This window comes from Erithacus rubecula (genome assembly GCF_903797595.1).
Source record: "Erithacus rubecula genome assembly, chromosome: 3".
Classification (NCBI taxonomy): Eukaryota; Metazoa; Chordata; class Aves; order Passeriformes; family Muscicapidae; genus Erithacus; species Erithacus rubecula.
Window position 1 is genome coordinate 16,380,891 of NC_136689.1, and position 19,651 is coordinate 16,400,541.

The 19,651-nt window shown below is 42.0% G+C and overlaps 1 protein-coding gene across 2 annotated transcripts in view; it reads right to left on the bottom strand.

The window, feature by feature from the left end:
* GPR158 (G protein-coupled receptor 158) overlaps nucleotides 1–19,425 on the bottom strand; it is a 178,031-nt gene extending 158,606 nt beyond the window's left edge. For both annotated transcript variants that reach the window (XM_079300595.1, XM_079300594.1), the window contains exons 1-2: nucleotides 17,991–19,425; nucleotides 4,257–4,362 (exon numbers count right to left, since the gene is read on the bottom strand). In XM_079300595.1, the coding sequence (XP_079156721.1) occupies nucleotides 4,257–4,362; nucleotides 17,991–18,862 (978 nt within the window). In that variant the 5' untranslated portion in view covers nucleotides 18,863–19,425. The remainder of the gene's footprint in view (nucleotides 1–4,256; nucleotides 4,363–17,990) is intronic.
* Nucleotides 19,426–19,651: the final 226 nt, after the last annotated feature.

Below are 19,651 nucleotides of genomic sequence, written 5' to 3' on the forward strand. Positions count from 1 at the left end.
CAAGGGCACTAAAAAGCATTTGCTTGAAAAACCTGGAAAGCATTGGGTTTTTTCCCCTCCTCTCTCCCAACTCAGTCCCCATTTCAATTCTATTTTTAATCAGCACCCGCCTCCCCCTCGTTCAGTTGCTTGTAACCTTGCATACACACTACAATAAAATATGATGCTCCCAAATGTTTTGCAAAAAAATGGAAAAATATTTTTGACTGCACAGCTCATTTGCTTACCCTTCACAATTGGTTTTGTGTTTGTGCACAATAAATAAGCACATAGTAGCTATGCATCCTTCTACACACACAGATATGCAGCCACCATACACAGACAGCAATGCAGCTTTCTTGTTTGCTCTGCTTCCCTCATTTCCTCTAGATATTTTTGCACACTGTCATTTGTGGAATACTGTTGAAACCCAAAGGGATGTCAGCTGAGCCTGCCTCACACTGCAAGCTGTTGGCAGGCTCATTAAGGCTGGGGAACCGTGTGGAGTCTGCTGCCACTGCTCACAGACTGATGGTGCTGGCTGGAAGGATCCGGCTGAGCTCAAGGGGCCACAGCAACTGATTTCTTCAGATGCTCCTCAGCCTTGACATTATTGCTGCTGTCTCCACAAGGACTCTAAAGTTGTTACTAAAAGTGCCAGCAGCTGCTGTCAGTATTTATGAAGAAGAAATACAATATAGTAAGTCTTCAAGGGTTTCAAACAGGGTAAAAGTGCATGTTCTTACTCCCACAGCCAGCCTTAACTGTTCATTGTACAGCACTGCCTGTACAATAAAATTACTTTGCATTTGTTACTGGGTAACTACACTTTTGCTGTTTGCTAATTTCAGACTTGTCTGAATCATTTTATGAGTGACCCAGCTTAATTATTTCTGACCCTGCAGATATTACTTGTCATATTTCTTGCAGCCTCAGAGAATCCAAATCTCTTGCCCAATAGCTTTTGGGGAAGCTGTTGCCTCTTTGGGAGTCAAGGCAGAAGACATGAAGGAGAATGTAGCTCTCTTTCACAAAAATAACACCTGGCCATCAGCCTCTTTTTCGCTGATCCAGTTATTAAAAAAATAAGGAGAAAAATATAACTAAAATAGACTTCAGCCATGGCTGTAATTTGGCTTTCCTGTGTTAAGTATCACCTCACTTCCTGACTAATTAGGCTGAGCAGTGTCCAGTTACCCTGAGATTAAAGGAGGGCACTCTTGTTCATCTAGGCTGCTATGAAATCAGGGATGTACATGTACTGTCCACAAAAGAGAACAAATCAGGACAAAATTTCATTACATATTAGGAATTTAAGTAGTTGAATTAAAAATGGGGAATCCAAAGTTCTCAGTGCTTTTTCTTTTGTGCTTGAGGGCACCATACATAAAGCAAGATACTTAAGAGCCACCAATCCTAAGGAACACCTAAATCTAACAACAGATGGAAGTTTAAGGAAGATTAATATGTCTCAGCATTTTGCATATTTAAGTCATAATATTCCTAAATCACTCAATCTGACAGTACTTTTTTCCAAGCAGGACCAGCACTACAACAATTTCAACACAAGTTGTTCTTGATGACCTCCCAGTGCCAGAGTTATCATCATCTCCCAACACTGCTGTGCCAGGCTATGTGAAGGCAATACAGTACTTTTAACAACAGCCTCTATTTTCTGGTAGAAGTTGGATCCCATCCATGCTTCCTCTTTTTTCTGTCTAGCACATACAGACCACTGGCTTACCATATGTTTCCATTCACTGTCATGCACTGCCATCTCCTTCATTTCAAAGGATTTTATTTAGAAAACAAACACTTCAGAACAGCATAGAAAGTAGGAGAATTTGTCTGCCACATATCTAGTAGATTTTAGCCACTATAAAAGCATTTTGATTAATCCATAACTTTGATCTTTTCCTCTTATTCTTGCATAAAATAATTCTCTGTGTTTTCATAGAATTAAGGGAGTTCTATTTCTGACATTTTTAAATATTCTGAAATATTGAGTTTTATGCCTTTGGTTTAATGGCATTAGTGGCCTGGCCACAAGGTATGGGATATGCAGTAAACACCTTCAGAGCCAAATCAGAAATTCACTATGGCAAATTCACTTATCAAACAGTCTGCACAGAGGCTATGCTGCAGTAAATGCTCAAGTCACCTAAAAAACCTGAAGTGAGCAAGGAGGGTCTAACTGAAGCAGAATTGGAAATCCAGAGATCTCCATTCTCTTTCTACTCTGCTGGAGACAAACTTTGAAAATGGGGGCAGAGCATTCAACCATCAGCAAATATCTGTTTAACTGCTGCTAGGTAGGTACGAGAGCACAGGAAATAGGATTTCATTATCATTGATAAGCAAAACTGTGTGGAAAGTATTGTTGCACAACTATGTAAGTCACCCTTATTCCATACAGTGAGTTCCAATGAAACACACATGACAAGCAGCACATGGGACCTTCTCCTGGGTTCAGCTGTGTAGTTTCTCCTCAGTAGCTGGTGCAGTGCTGTGGTTTAGATTCTCTGTGAGAGCAAAGTTGATAGCAGCAGCCAAAACACCAGTGCTTGCATTAAGTCATGGACTTTTCAGCTTTCCATGCTCTGCCAGTGAGGAGGTGTACAAGAAACAAGCAGAGCCAGCACAGCTGACCTGAACTGGCCTAAGGGATATACCACACCATGGAACACCATGTTCAGAATACAAGCTGAAGAGTTGGGCAGGAGGGGCCACTTGCTGCTGGGGGACAGGACAGGCATTGGTCAGCAAGTGATATTGTGCATCAGTTGTTCTCTGGTTTAATTTTCCTTTTTTAGCCCCCCATCATTTTAGTATAACTATATTTTATTATCATTAGTATTGTTATATTTTACTTTTTTTTTTCCCATTATTAATCTGTTCTTATCTCGAACCATCAGTTTTATCTTTTTTTTTCCCAAATTCTCCTCCCCATGGCAGTGGGATCAGGGGAAATGAGTGAATGACTGTGTGGTACTCAGCTGCCAACTGGGGCCAAACCACAATGGACCTAGGACTGGGTTTTTCCCCCTTTTATCTTAGTTGCAGAGATGCAACTTACAATCTCATCCCTCTGCTGACATATTTTGCTCATAAGACATTAGAAGGAGGAGCACTTGCTAAAGTATATAACTATATAGAATATATTAAAAACAGGGTTTACCAGATCACATAGGAAAAAATACTTTTTTCTAGAAAGAAACAAACAATTTAAAAAACATTCCCTTGAATTCAGAAGTCAAAAAGTACTTGACAGAGAAAAACATTTTTTCACTTGCAGAAATATTTAGTCTTAAATCAGTCTTCATCCAAGACTTCATTTTGCATTTCAAGTTTATTTTATGAAAAAAAACAGATAAAGAAAGACAAAAAAAAGGTTTACAAAAATTCTGAGCAGTTTTTGCCCAAAAATGTTAGCAGCTGAATTCATCAAAACCAACTGTTTTCCTAAATTTAGACTTGGCTTTGATAAACTAGCACTTTACAAAAAATTAGTAAACATCTCCTGACTTCTGGTAGACAAATGTCAACTTTCCCTACATTTTAATTGCCCTTTCCAAAAGTGCACAAGGTACCTACTCTCACAGAAAATAAATGAGTGTCTTTGAAATCACCTTTACACAGCAAAATTAGAAGAAAAATCAAAATGCATTTTGTTTACAAGTTTGATTGAACACATATGACTGGCCAGGTCAAATGACCTATGATTTGCTGACAGATGGAACCAGACACAGACCTGCAGAAGAAAGGGGAAGCAGGAAGGAGCTGAGCACAAACATTTTAGTCAGCTCTGTCAAAATGCTGGCAATTCTACTGAAAAGGAATTACAGTACCCAATTCTGCCTGTTATTCTGCATCACTATCAAATGATCATATTTTTCTGAATAATTACTATTAGCATTTCAGCTACTTTACTATATTTTGCAGAGCTGTCCAAGCAAAAGTGACATTAAAATCCTATTTTGAACACAAAATAATTGTTTGACTTGCAAAGCAGAACCTCATAAATTTAACTTCATTTGTAATTTTTCTCCCTGTAACTGTTACCTCCTCACAATAGCTTTCCTTTAGTTTCAACACCAATAATTCTGAAATGCAGGCACTCCTGTAACTCATGCTTTCCATAACACCTTACACAGAAAGATTTCTTCAGCCCTACAAACCACATTTAACATCTATAAAATAAATAACAGTGATACTACAAAACACAATTCAGTGTAAAGATCTGTTACTGAAGTGAGGTCCCTGGGGGACAGACATACCTCAGAATTGTTGAGATGACACCTGTGAGTCCCTGAGAACCATCCCTCGCTCGAACACTGGTCAATGTCCACCTTCTGCAGATTGATGTCCACTTTGACAACACCTCTGAAAACAGAGAGAAACAGCCTTGAACAATTACAGAAACAGGCTAAACTTTTAAATTATGCCAGCAATAGATCAGAAATTGTTGTCTGTGAAGTAAAAAAAAAGTTTCCTTCACACATGTCCTGAAGGACCATATGAAATGTGTAAGATCTATACCAAGAAGTCTCTAGGTTTTAGCATCAACAGCTTACCTCAATCATTTTGAAAGAAAAGCTAGCAAGCCAATTTCAAAGCTGACATTCTATTTTATAAAAACTTGAATATCATCACAAGAAAAAAAGACTGTAGTTCTATATCTTTTTTAAAAAGCCTTCAAAGATTTACATATTCTTCAGAATTACCTAGGATATTTACAGCATCATTTTGTCAGAGCACGTCATCTATGACTACTTTGCTGCAGTCCAGACTAGACAAAAATGTCAATAGGCAACTTCTAGCTGCTAAACCATTATAGAAACTCATCCATAGAGGATGTATGCTCTGTGCTAGCTTCTTAAATCTAGAATGCCATTCCTTTCAAGTCAATCATTTCAGCCACTTGGGACAGATGTTTTCTTTTTCACAGTTCTGGTCTTCCACAACTACAAACACTACCTCCCATCTTTCAGGCTGTGAACTAACAAGGGCATAGCACAGCCTGTCTCTGATGCACCTCATTCACCTCAAAGCATGTTCCCTCTTTTAATTAATGCTCATAACACGATAATAGTAACAAGATAGGTACAAACAAAGAACAGGTATAAGAGTGAGCTTGATCAAAACCAGGACAATACTGTTCCCTCACATCTGATCCCAGTACAAGAGTCCAAAACAGCTAAATTTGGATATTCATCTTCAAACATGCTATATAGTAAATGGAGAAACATAACAGCATCATGTAAGTGGTCAGAAGAATGCATGAGAAAATTATATAAAGACAGGCAGTAGGAAGTTAGACAGTACAGGAGCATTTAATCCCACTCAGTCTCCTGACTAGAACCTAAACAATCTAATGCTGGGCACATTTAGCAATAACTTGAAATATTTAAGTGCTGGTTCTAACAAGTTAAATTTAAAATAGCACACACTACACTTCTGGAATATTCTGATATATTTTTAGTTTACAGCTTTGCACCTTTGAACACTTGTTTTGAACAGCAGTTTCACCAGGGACTGCTCAGAACAATGTTTCTATTCCAAGGAACTGTTTTTTCCACGTTTCACATGAGCAATAACCAGAAGGAAAATTGCCACACTTGCAGATTATCTCTTTAAAATGTTTATATCAGCAGATCACAAATTTACCCTGGCAAGAAGGTGCCTGATCAGATGCCCATAGCAGTAGAGATAGCAGATTACTCATCTGGTCATGTGTAGATCCCGCCAGGTAAGTTTCTAATATTTTCTGGAGCTTTATGAACTAATACAATATTAGTGTGTGGTCTGAGGACAGGACCTGTTCTGTAAGTGAACAGTTTCCTCATGGTTACATACAGGCACAAAGCAGACAGCAGGACCAGGACCTACTCCTTGCTCTCCTAATTCATGCTATACACCAGTCACATTGGCAAAGCTATCAAGGATTAACATCATCCCAACTACTCCAAAGAATCAGTTTATACTGATCAGTATCAGTAGGATACTATACTATCAGTAGGAAAAGCAGTGGTGATTCAACTTTAAAAGAAATGTAATTAAAAGAAATCCCATTCACCTGGGAGACCCAAAGCACCTGAGGAAAGGTGGTTTTATTTCCTTTACGCCGAAAGTTTTTTCCTTGTATACATTTTGTTTTTAACTGATAGAAGAGGAAACTCATCTTCCCCTCCTCAAACACTTCTGCAAAGAGAAGCACAGATTGCAAATAAAGGACAAACTAATCACTGCCAGAAGAGAAGAAACACCTTTAAGAGTTTTCTGTGTGGTATCACAAGCAAGCTCTGTAGAAGCAGAGAGTCAATAAAAAAGTATATTTATATTCTCAAAAGAAAACCTACCTAGAGGTTAGTTGTGAGAAAGACAACACACACAAGCCAGAGAAATTAGGGTCAGTAAGTACACTGAGAAAGTATTTGAGTATGACCTTGTACCAGAAGCGCTTAAATGTGGAGAACTCATGGCATCTTCTAGTGGGACAAGCATCAGAAAGCAGGAAAGCATCCTAACACTCAGCCATGTGCTAGAAAGAAAGGAAAATAGTTCTGGACTTCTCACATCCAAATTGATTAAAGAACTTACATCCTTTGAAAGCTCTTTAATACAGTTATTTTGTTAAAAATAGATGTGAGAATCAGGTTCATACAGCAACTGACACTGGAAGAAGCCTCTTGTGATCATTCAGTGCAATCATCTGCTCAAAGCAGGCTCAGTTAAGTTGGGGTTTTTTTTATATCTTCAATAATGGAGGCTTCGCCATGTCTGGGAAACCTGATCTAGTGACTGACTAAACTCATAACATCCAAAAGAAGACTTCTGATGTTTAAATTAAATTTCTTGTATTTCAGTTTGCGCCTCTTGGGCTTTCCATGTTTTCATTGGACAAGGCTGAAAAGGGTATGTCTCTCTCTCCTTTACACTTTTTCACTGGGCACTTACATATAAAATGCCCCTGGAGCCTTTTCTTCTCCAGGTTGGACAGCACCAGCTCACTCAGTATTCCTTGTGTGTCAGATGCTCTAACCTGTGATGCTCTAATCTGTGTGACCCTTCTCTAGGTTTGCTTCAGTACATCCATGGCTCTTGTGCTGAGGAGCCCAGAAGTGGACACAGCACTCTTGCTGGAGCTCCATCAGGCTGGGTAAAGAGGAAGGATCACATCCCTCAACCCATTGGCAAAACTTCCTCTCACCAACCAGGAGATTGCTGGCTTTCTTTGCTACAAGCACATTGTGATTCATATCACACTGGTGTCCACCAGGAGTACATCACAAGTGACTGACCTCCAATTGACCACCAGTTATCTATGCACAGAAAGCTGCTGAGTTGGTTAAACACTATTTCTCCCTCAGAAATCCATGCTGACGATTCCCAATCACATTGCTCCTCTTCATGTGTTTCAGAAAGGGTTTTCACAATGATTCGCACCATCACCTTCCCAAGGACTGAAACTGATCAGCCTGTGGTTCTTGGAAGTACCTTGGACTTTTCAATATCTTTTGTCACAAAGTATGCTTTTCCATTCAGCAAAGACCTTGGAAAAGACTTTTAAGATCATTCAGTCCCAACCACTGCCAAAGTCACCACTAAACCATGTCCCCAAGTGCCTCCAGGATGGTTGCTCAAACCCACCAGCCTGTTCTGGTGTGTGACAATCCTTTCAGTCAAGCAAGTTTTCCTAATATCCAACACAAAACTCCTCTGGCACAACTTGAAGACATTTCCTCTTGTCCTATCACTTGTCACTTCAGAGAAGAGACCTCACCCCAACATACTTTCAGGCAGTTGTAGAGCAGTAAGGTCTCTCCTGAGCCTCCTTTTCTCCAGACTAAACTTCCCCATCTCCCTCAGCTGCTCTTCACAGGACTTGTGCTCCAGACCCCTCACCACCTCCCTGCCCTTCTCTAGACTTGCTCCAGCCCCTTTAATATCTTTTCTACAGTGAGGGGCCCAAAACTGAATTCAGGATTTGAGGTACAACCTCACCAGTGATGAGTACAGGGGAATGATCACTTCCTTGATGCTGCTGGCCACAATATTGCTGATACAAGATACTCATGATCAATCATGCTCAGTGTCTCCATATTCCTCCCAGGTTCTGGTCCCACTTCCACCATATTTTCAACTTATGATTAAGTTTTGTCAGGATCATCCTATCAAGCCATCCAAGCTCAAAAATATTTTCATAATACTTCTTTCAGCAATACTACAAAATTCTTTAGTTTCAAACTAAACGGATGGTTCTCTTGCTTCTCTTGTACTACAGCTTTTCTTACAAGAAAATCTGTCTTTCACAAAATCCAATCATCATGAACTCAGTGCAAACCTTTTTACCTACAGTCTTCTCCCATCTGCAGTTCTTTTGTAGCTCAACCTGAACTTTTGACATGGTTAAGTTGTTATGGTTTTCCCTTTTCTCAGAGCTTTGTGAGTTTCTGGAGTGAAAATCTACAGCAAGAAGAAACAGGACAGAGCAGGAGCAGGAAAGCAATCTCTCCTAAGAGTTATAGGCTGCCACAGGATTTCAACTGTTTCCCCCCAGGGTGCACATTATGATTCTTTTGTCACTAGACCTCTGCAATATGTGTTTCATAGTAACATCACAGTTCTGAAGTAACACCAGGATTGGAAGCTACCTGAAGATGCAGTGCTTTCAAAAGCAAAGTCTCTTTAAGCATGTATGTGGCATTTATAAAAGGTATCATGACTGTGTTCATTTGAGATCCTTTGCCATTTTAAAACACCATCTCAGACTTGCACCCCACTGCTATTACACAGAGCACACCAACATGTACACGACATATTTCTGAAATTCATCTGTGATTAATACAGTAGCTGGCACAGCCTGTTTAGCCACCCACATTTTCAGTTATTTTTGATTCAACATTCAGAAAACAGAACATATGGAAGAACACATCCTCCTAGAATGTATAAGGACCAACTCCCTGTTATATTTATCGAACTAATTGGGAGTAATTGCAGTGTTGCTATCTTGGTGGAAGCAATCAAGACACATATCAAGGGTGTAAGAGGAGACTCAGCTTGCCAGCGTAACACATTCATCCACACTGGCAACGTTGCCTGGCTGAACCCAAGCCATAGCCATAAGATAGTAACAATATTATTGGTAATTGTGAACCATCTGGCAGGTAAGTATATTTTGTTAATCTCCTTGTAACAATAGATATTTGTCTCCTGCCAGAGTTTTATAGTCCTTACAAATACAAAAGAGATATCTAAGGATTGCATGTCCATGTTAAACACGCAGTTAAGAAAGAATTAGTTGAATTATACATAAGATAATCATTGAAGAATTATGTCATCAAGGATTTTCTGTCAGGTCAGAGGTTTGATTTAAAAGACTTTAATGCCTGTCTGTATTTCCACTACTACTGTTTGTTGGCATGCTGCTTGCCTTGAAATCTGTGCCAGAAATTGATTTAAGCTTCTTTTCCCAAACTACTAGCTATCTTGATAGTTTCAGTAGTTATAATATTTCATTGTAACAATTGCAAAAGCTATCTACAGAATCTTTTTTTACTTCTACTTTTACATCGTTAAAAAAAAAAAACAAAACACAAGAGGAACAAGGTTTTTTTTTTCTTAGCCATCTTAAGCCAGAAGTGTACAAAATAATAGCCTGCCAATATTTAAATGGTGATAAAGAAAATACTTGTGCTGTAGATCTTCAAAAGCTTTTTTGGCACAGGGGGTCATCACAGCTCAGCTAAACACGCAGGTTGCCCTTCAAGCTTGTACACTTTTGTGCCTGTATGCATTGTGAGCACTCATAATTAAAGTATAAGGGATGATTATTACACACTGAAGTGGGCATCAACCCTCACTCTAAACAGCTGCTTAGATTCTTGCTGTCATATTCATTCAGCCTTCCATGCTGTCCTTCATAAGTCCTCCTTACCAGAAAACAAGGGTATAAGAAAACAAGCTCTCTACAGTGGTCAGAAATCTGCAAATGCCCGCTCCTCTAGACAAATACACCCTGTATCTAGCATAGCCAATGTTTCCAGGGCAGATGCCTTTTCTCACCACTCTAATTTTGGAGGTTGTCACTTTCAAGAATATTAATCTTCAAATACTGCATACTACCTGACACCTGAGGCTTCTCCCAGGTACCATCAACCAAGCACCCAGAAACAATCCTGGTGTCAAATTGACACATCAATTTCAGCTACAAGTCTTACTGATAAGCACCAGCTTCTGCAGGTTGAGCTTGCTTTTGAAAAGTTAACATTTAGGATTCAGCATCACTTGGACATTATTAAAGCTGTTACCATGCTTAACCAGCCATATTTACAAAAGGCTACAGGGACATTGCACACAATTTTGGCCTGGTCACAGAGTTACCATCAATTCCTTACTAACAGGACAGACACTTCTCTAATTCCTCAGCCATAGCATGACTGATGTTTTTCAACACACATTTGCACAGCAGAACCAGCTCTCACTAAAAATAAACTTAACTGAGGAGTAAGGTATAGCAGTGTGGGCACATAAATTAAGGATTCACCTGCAAAGAAAATTCCCCTAGGCCATTTGAAACAGTATTAAAAGGGCAGAATAATTAAAGCTGAATTCTCTATTGTCTGAAGAATTATTTCAAATTTAAACCTGCCTTCAGATTTATGGCATGCAGTGCTGCCTCCCTGGGGATTCCCATGCAGTTTAGTCAGTTTTTTTGACACTCTGAGGGGCAGGGATGGTTTGGGTTTGGGTTTTTTTTTGTATTTTTTTGGGGGGGTTTTTTGCTTGAGGATGTTCAAGATGCTGCTAGCATTTCAACTCTGTCACAAAGCATCAACTGGTATAGGAATGCCAGGTATCAGTGATGGTAGTACCACTTAAATTAGATTATCCCTATGAAAAGAAGTCTTGGAGCCAAATTCAGGTAACTTTTTTTTTTGTGTTTCCATTACCATCCATGGGGTCAAAGAGGCAGGTAGAAAGAAAGGGTTCCAAGGAACAGAGCATGATAGAAGAAAATATGTTAGGAACACAAAGGGCCTTTGAAATAGAAGAATCCTACACAGGAGGGATAGTCTCAGCCTAGCTATATACCAAATCCTGTGACCCTGAATATTTATTTAAAGGTATCAAGGTCATTTTAAAACTCAAAAGTAAGTGGAAGCCAACCTTAAAAAAAAAAAATATAAAATCACCAGGAAATGGAAAGGCATAAACCTGGGCAGAGAGGAACATACAAGTTACAAGGATGCAAGACAAAACCAAGATATTTTTAGAAACAATATGTTAAAAGGATAGTCTCTACTAATTAAAAACATATCAAATAATTCAGGAAATAGAAAGCTGAAGTAGAATCTCTAACACAATACACAACAAGATACAAAGATATAAATACACAAGATATTAAAATTTCTCATAATAGAGATAGCTTCTGACTATGCACTAAAAATGAGTTAGTTTCATCACTTTTGAAAGAATTAATGAAACAAAAAAATTAGCTTTCACAAGCAGGGAAGTAAACAAGCACAACTATCTCTTCTTTGTTTGGCACATTTGCAGCTGACCATAAATGGGTGGCCAGTGACAAAGTCTGCAAGTGATAAAAATGCTTAATATAATCCACAACTAAACCTGGCTGACACAGAAATGATACAATAGAACACCTTGAAAAAAAATCATTCAATATTTTGAATGAATTTTCAATTCCATTTCAATATTCAAATACTTTCATACTTTGAAAGTATTCATTTAAAAATCTGAGATCACCCAATGAATTTCGATTCATGAAATTAATTTCAAAACAGAAAATTATGGAATTAGATCACTCTTATGAAATATATAAATACATTACAGAATATACTGCCAAACTACTTTGCAGAAGACAAAAATAAGTTAAAATGTGGATAAGAATTGTGAAGGTCAGTTAAATATATAATTATTATCCAGTCATTCAAATTAAGTCTGAAAAAATAATTTCTTTTTATTGCTTATCATTGGTAAATTGGACATAACCAGGATAGGAGAACTTGACATTTTTCCTTCAGTATCTGCCAGAACCTGCTTTTGGAGAAAGGGCTGTGGACACTTTTCCTCTGACCCAACACAGCAATACATTTTTTCTTACCTTTAGGAACATTTCTATCTGAGCCCACACTCACAGACAGAATAGATGACAGTCCTGGAGCTGAATCTCAGACAGAAAGGACTGCCACATGGCCACCCCTTCAAAAGAGCTTTGATAACCTGCTGTGCTGGAAACCTGGCCCAAGGGGGATGGGGTGGAGAACAAAGGAATTGGAAACAGAAGTTTGACCCAAAAAAATAGTTCCTTTTATTGCAACTTAGCATGTGCTATGTAACCGTGACATGAATGGAATATGTGTTTCAATCATCTCATGGCCATATTTAACTTCTTTCTTCAAAGACCCACTTTTGTTTCTCCAATACTGAAGGAAGCTGAATCATGGTTCTGAAAGAGAAATCCCTATTTATTGTTCCTTTCCTATGTTTCATCTACATCCGGTTTTCTACCCCTACCCATGACCTCATATGAAAAATGCTGGCAGGGACATAATTGATTGCCTAGAGAATACTTAAAATATCCTGAGAGTTTCTACAAACAGACAGTATAATGAGAGGCTTCTTTGTTTTAACTTCTTTTCAGGAACATAAATCCAAGACTTTCAGAAATTCTAGGAAATAAGTATTCCTTTTCATTTTTGAAACCTGTTCCAAATCCACCCACACCTTCAATCATGTTAAAGACCAGGACATGTTATAAAAAATGTCAACCTCATAATTTAAAAATATTTTCAGCATTATATAATTGCACAAAAAAAAAAATAAAGTCTCCTTAAACAATTAAAATTAAATTTCTCTTAGCTCAGTACCAAAGAGAAATTGGGGAAAACTTTAAAGAGGGGCTAAAGGAAGAAATTAAACCATGTCTAAAAGAAAAAAATTACCTATTTCTAAAATTTCTCTTTTCATGTCTACAATTGCTTGGGGTTTTTTAACCAAGTAACTTAATAGCTGCGAGATATTTAGCAGAATAATCAATCACATCACATAGATATCTAATCCCTAAGAAATTCCTTTTTTGACATAAATACTTCTACCTCCATGGTTAATCTGTCTTTAGTAATGTTCCCTGAACTAAGAGTCCCATCATAGTCTAACACTGGAGTGGTCCAAGTAATTGTTAATGGTACAGTGGAAATCACTACCTTATACTGCCTTTAGGGAAGAAACAGCTCAATTTAACTGTGCAGTAAAGATTATCTTTGCATCAAGGAATATCTTTCCAATAACAGAGAAATAGCAAACCTCTGGAAGACAGAAAAAATTAAGATGTAGCACAATATGGCCAAACTTCAGAATGAAGTTACCTGTAAATGACCTAGAACAAGATTCCATTCAAATTAAAAATAAAAAACAAAACCCAAAACAAACAAACAAACCCCACCCCAACTTATTCAGCTTGCTGACTGAGTGTCTGCCTTTCTGCCAAAACAGACATTATTCCATTAGATTCCCCCTAAAAATCTTTTTAAAATAGAGCAAATGCCTGCGCTGGATTTGGCAAAAAACTTGCTGGAATATGGTGGGAGGGGGGAAAGAAAGCCAATGCTTCATATCCTGAAGACAATCTGACCTCCACGATGAGAAATCATACAAGACCAATGACCAGTTCCCAAAATGTACATGTATTACAACACAATGTTAAGGAAAAGAAAACAAGATTGTGAACTGCAAAAGCAGCAACTCATTCATCAGAGTTTGGGGATAACTGATGTCATTGTACAAGGCTGAAACAGTGCACATGAATCTGACTAATTACACTCAGGAAATACTGGAACAGGACTTGAGAAGAGGGACCATGGCAACAAAGCTTATGACAGACTAAAGAAAGCCAGTTTATACAGTCTAATAAACAAAGGGGAGAAGGGGCCACTGTGTATGAAGTCAGGGCAGTAAACACCTGCTAGGAGTGCTGAAGTCAGATGGAAGAGAGTTTTGGATCAGAGTAAATTCATGACAACTGTCTGCGACTAAATCAGAAGACATTGTCCAACCCTTAGGTATGGCATGCCAGTGAACTGAAGAGTCATGAGGGAAACCTACCTACTTAAAGATGGAGATTTGTCTGCTGATGACATCAAGTGGGCTTGTCACAGCAGAAGACTGACTCAGTGACCCAGGAGGACTTTTTTTTAACTTGTGTGTTCCTATTAGCTGACTATTTAGTCATCTATCTTCTCTATGAAGTGAGCTTTCCCACTTGTCTCTTGGACTGTTAAAGCAATGAAGACCTCTCATTTCTTCTCCAGGCACCAAGAAAATACTTTTAGAATAGCAATCTTATGTTTACAACATGCAACACTTTTCCACTTTCTCAGTAAGGCTGCAAGGAGGACAGTTGGGTCACCACATGCCATCAAACCTGGTTTATTCTGACCATGGGATAGGCAGTAGCAGAGGAGGGGCACAGAAGATCTGTGATGCTACTGTGCTCTACTGCAGCACCACAATAGTAGAGTGATTAGGCACATTAGGTGGTAAATTTTATCTGCAAACAGCATCAGTTTAGACAGGAGGGATGGTCAATATCAAGCGATGACTTTGAGTCTCTGTGGATCCTGATTTCTGAACAAGAGCCTAGGCTGCATCTTATGAGCAGGTAGTAGTGATGTTCTCTCCATGCATTTTAGGTGGAAAGACCAGCAAATGCAGTCAACAAAATACCAGCAAGTACTGCTAAGAAGCTGCAGACAGGCAGAACTGCTAGCTTAGCACTGTACTAGGCTAATGTGGCCCCACTGGGCCTGAACAGCTTCATCAGCACAATCAAGTTGCCTTTGGTTTCTCCACTTCATCTCAGTATTCATCTACATTGCTAGCCATGGTAAGACAACTTAACCACATTCTCTCCTTGGGGCAGTTTGGCAGTAATCTCTTGGGGAGAGGTGAAACTGAGGACAGATGAGCTGTTTGCAAGAGCCCCTGGCCTAAATCACAGCCTCAGGCCAAAAGCACTGTAAGTCTTCACAATGTTAAGTACAAAGCTTGCTGCTTTTTGCTGCACTTTTGGAACATCATTGAGAACAGCACTGCAGTAGCAGCATGCACTGAACACAGCCAGGAGCAGTTATCAGTATTGCCTGCATTAATCTCTTTCCATTGCTATGTCACATGAACAAACCCATCTGTCACTGCCACAGAAGAGATACCAAGAAGGAGCAATGGCTCTTCCTTCTGTAATGTGAAAGAACTCTTTTTCATGGATATAGCATGTTCCTGAATGTATCTCACCCTGTTGTACCATGCCTTTAATCTAATGGAGCAAAGAAAGTACACAAACTGTTAGAATAACATTAAAGAGGCATACACTAAGTTACCATTAATGGTATCATGCCAGACTACTAAATGGGAGGAGCATGGTAACTGATTCATTAATATGTTTCTAACAGATGGTTCAAAGATACATGTTTGGAAGAACCAACATAGCTACCTCAAAAGGTGGAGGCTAATGAAGACTGTTCTTTCATAAGGGTCTTAAATAAGAATTTAAAGTCAAAATATTTTGTCACTCAAAGACTGATGGTGAAGGAAGTAAAGCTTACTGCAAGAGGCATCTTACAGTAATTCACACTAATTTTCCAATAACCACACTAGATTTTACATTTTTCAATTATGTGCTCATGCTTTAAACCATTTTTTCTTCTAAAAATTCACATTGAGGCTGTGTACCTATTAAGTATTGAAAATGCTGTGTAAATACTGAGACAAACTAAAAGTCTTGGAAGCATATTTTGTGTATACTATTTTCTGTGTAGCTGAGAAGTTACTTTCTCAATATCCCAAGTAATAATCTTACATTAAAGCCCATCTTTCATCTGGCATACTTCAAATCAGGAAACACAGGAACTATCCTTCAGCCTTGCCAAAATGTGTATGTATTTATAATTTTACTTCTTCCACCTGCTTCTTTAATAGTTCAGCAAAAAACACAACCCATTTTTTAGAAAGGCTTACAAACTCATCTCTGTTGATACAACAAATCTTTGCTAGTTTTGTCCTAACTGTTCAGTATAACAGCAATGCAACACTTGGAACTTGCACAGTATACTCCATCTCATGATCTTCTAAATAAGAAGTGGTTCTCCAGGCTTAGATGAGCTCAGTGGATGCCCTACGAAGTACCAGAGTTATAATAGGCTATTCTATTTATTCAACAGAAGTGGCCCCTACATGGCAAACAGAGGCTGGGAAGATGAGGCAGGGAAGGCAGTGCTTTGTCCTGCATGCAGGAGGACATCTACTGGTTGCCATGGTTGGCCAGGGTTATGCCAAAACAGACCTGGTGTGTTCTGCACACCAAAGCTACCACAGCAGAAACCTACATCACTGAGATGCTTCCTGGCAACACAGAATCTTGGCACAGAGCTGGGATTGGAGCTTTAGACTTTTGCTTAAAACATGGGTTTATTTCCTCTTCAGTTAAGTCAAGATTGAAGCTTCTTTGAGGTAAGATTTACATCAAAATTTATATTCTCAAAGAGCTAGTTGGTAGCTGCCACCACACCTACAGCCTAGTGGGTCTGCTCTATCCCCAACAAGAGAATAACAGCCTACATTAACTTTCATCCTAATCCTGAAGTTCATCAAATGTTGAACATTGCATTTCAATGATCTCTGACAAGCTTCCTGACTTCTCTGGACTCCCTAGGGTCCAACAGAGCTCTACAGCAGACCTATTCCTGGGTTTTGGTCTCAAGAGGAATTCAGCAACAAACAGCCGACAGATGAGCTCATTTTACCTTAACCCTACCATCCCCACAGGTTTGAAAATTTCAGGGCAAAATGTAATTCAACAGAGAAATATGCAGCCATTATACATTCAGCAAATTTCAGGCTTTTTCAAGAATTTATTACTGCACTCATTGTCTCTTTGACCTCACTGAATTTCAGACTAAGCCAAGAGAAGCAGCATTTTGAGACACTACTGCCTTGCCACCTAGGTGCGGCAAAATTTCTTCCATGCCTGCTATGTTCTAATCAAGTTTTACCTACTACTAACTCATAGCACAAAAGAAATCCTGTGCTCCTCTCTTATTCCGGGAAATTCCACATGCTTCTGTGCAGTGGGCATTCCCCACTGGACAGAGGTGCCTGTGCACCCCTCAGAGGAGTGCCAGGTGAAAAACCAGCATCACACACTCTACAGGTTGCTTTCATTATTTGAGCAAATCTCTCTTCGATGTCAAAATAGAAAAAGGCACTTTCTTGTGTCTTTGTATCTTCCTCTCTGTTAGTTGCAGTTCAGTGGCAAAGTATATAAAAGCAACAAAGTATATAAAGCAATACAAAATAAGCGAACCTTTCCATGGTGGTGTAAAGGAAAGCTTTCCTACTGCCAGTTCAGGTTATAGCTACACGAACTATGACAGAACTGCAGTCACCAACACTTATTCACCTACAAGTGTACTGACCGCTGACCAGGCTCGAGCACCCCACAGTGGATGTACTCTGGAGACCAGAAACAGCAGTTTCCCAGCACAACAATGATATTTCCCAGCAGGTTAAAAGCATAGCTGGGGTTCAGCTAGGTTCAATTTCACAGTATAATAAGAAATAACACCTCGGTGAGCATTTTCCTCTTGCAGACCCAGATAAACTTCAACCGACAATTGCTGCTCCCCTCTCCCCCCCACAGGCACAGCAGGAACGTAACCCACATACACGTCTGTTCCAATAGGAGCAGCTAAAGCAAATACTGTCTGTATTACAGATGGAGACGACAGCGATTCTTTTATAGAGCAACAGCTCCCGAAGGCACGAAGGTACAGCTCAACAGGAAGGCCTGAGGCCGCTCTGCGGTGTGACTGAGCAGCCCGTGCGGCAGGGGCTGATCAGGTCACCCGGAGACCAGAATGCCCTTCCTTAGGAGGGGCTCAGAACTAAACCCCCCTCCCCTTCTGGACAGAAAGGAAGCAGAGCATTCCTCTTACCTGAACTCGGGCAGGAGGTTTGGCCGCAGCCCATAGAATGCCGCCGAGAGAGTCACTAGCCAGCCGGGTTTGTAATTCCCATTCTCACACTCCAGGTATGGTGAGGACCACCTGATGTGGTTCTTCTCAGCAGTGAAGCTCTCCCGCCTCTTCCAACTGTTTTCCAAAGTTTTGGGGGCCGTGTTTAGGACCTTCCTGTGTAGATGTGGCCTCCACTTGCGCTTCAAGCCGTGGAACCACTCATTTTCCACAGAGGCGTTGGCCAGGCGGTGAGCCGTGGAGGACAAGTCCTGCAGGAGGACCTGGCTCTCGTGCCTGCTGGCCTGGAGGAAAATCTGGGGAGTGGAGGAGAAAGGCTCCGTGCTGAAAGTGATAGCGGCCCTGGAGATGTTGGGGTCCTCCTCCAGCAGGCTCCTGATTAAGGCGCGGTACCACTCCAGGTCCTCCTGCAAGTTCTGCTCCCGCGACTTATTGCTCTGGAGGATCATGTTGAGTAAGTTGGTGGCATGGGTGAGGGTGCCCAGGGCGCCGTGCAGGGAGGGGTGCGAGGTGAAGCGCGACTTGCCGGCGAGGCTGGCCAGCTCGTACCGCCCGGAGCAGTTGGCTCGCCGCAACTCCCGGGAGTCGCCCGTGTAGAGGAACGAGGCCACGTCCTGGGGCACCTCCTCGGCGAGCCGCTGCGCCAAGATGGTGCTCTCTGTAGAGCGGCTCCGCGGGGCCGGCAGAGGCTCCCGGCTCTTGATGTGGTTGTAAATAGGCTGCTTCCCTCCGAGCGCCCGCTCCCGGCCGCGCACTGCCTGCCCTTGGTCGGCGGCAGCCCCCAGCCCGGGCTGGGCGAGGAGCAAGAAGAGAAGGAGCCGGAGCAAAGCCATGTCCCCCGGTGCCGCCGGCGAGGCGGCCGGAGATGGGCTTCGCGCAGGCGGCCGCGGCGCAGGGGTGCGAACGCGCAGAGGCGGCCGAGCGGCAGCGGGGCGGAACGCGACCCCCGGCCCTCGAGTCACCTGTGGCGGTGCCGCCCGCAGCCTCCCCGGCGCGGGGCTCCGCACAGCCCCACCGCCGGAGCGGAGCGGGGCGCAGCCCCTCCGGCGACAGCGGAGCCGAGCCCGCCTGCGCCTCCTCCCGCCGCGGCCACCGCGCTCACTGAGCTCCTGCCCGGCGCAGCGCGCAGGGGCGGCGGCGCCCGCGCCCGGCGCAGCGGCGGGTCCCCCCGCGGAGCCCCGCCGCCGCCCGCGCTCCGCCGCTCCGCATCCTTCGGGCGCCGCTGCCGGAGAGAGGGGCCCGCGCCGCGGGACTGCCACTTGCTGCGGGGATCGGCGGGCGGGGCTGCTGCCGGGGAGCCAGCGGGCAGGCACCCGCCCCCGCCAGCGCTCGGCTCCGCGAGCGAGGACGCTCGGCCGTGGGAGGACGGATGCTCGCCGGGCGGCTCTGCCACGGGCAGCCCCGCTCCGCGCGGCGCCCCTCACCGCCAGCCCTTATAGGTGTACGGCAGGCAGCGGCCGCCCTATGTGGCCGCCTCGCCTGTCAGTCAGCCGGCAGCCACTCACGGGGCAGGAGGACGGCGCCGTGCGGTGCCGGGGGAGGCGGTGCTGCTGCCGCGGAGAGGCGTCGAGGCACCTGGCTTCACCTGCAGCCGGCTCAGCCGGGGCCGGAGGCGGGGCAGG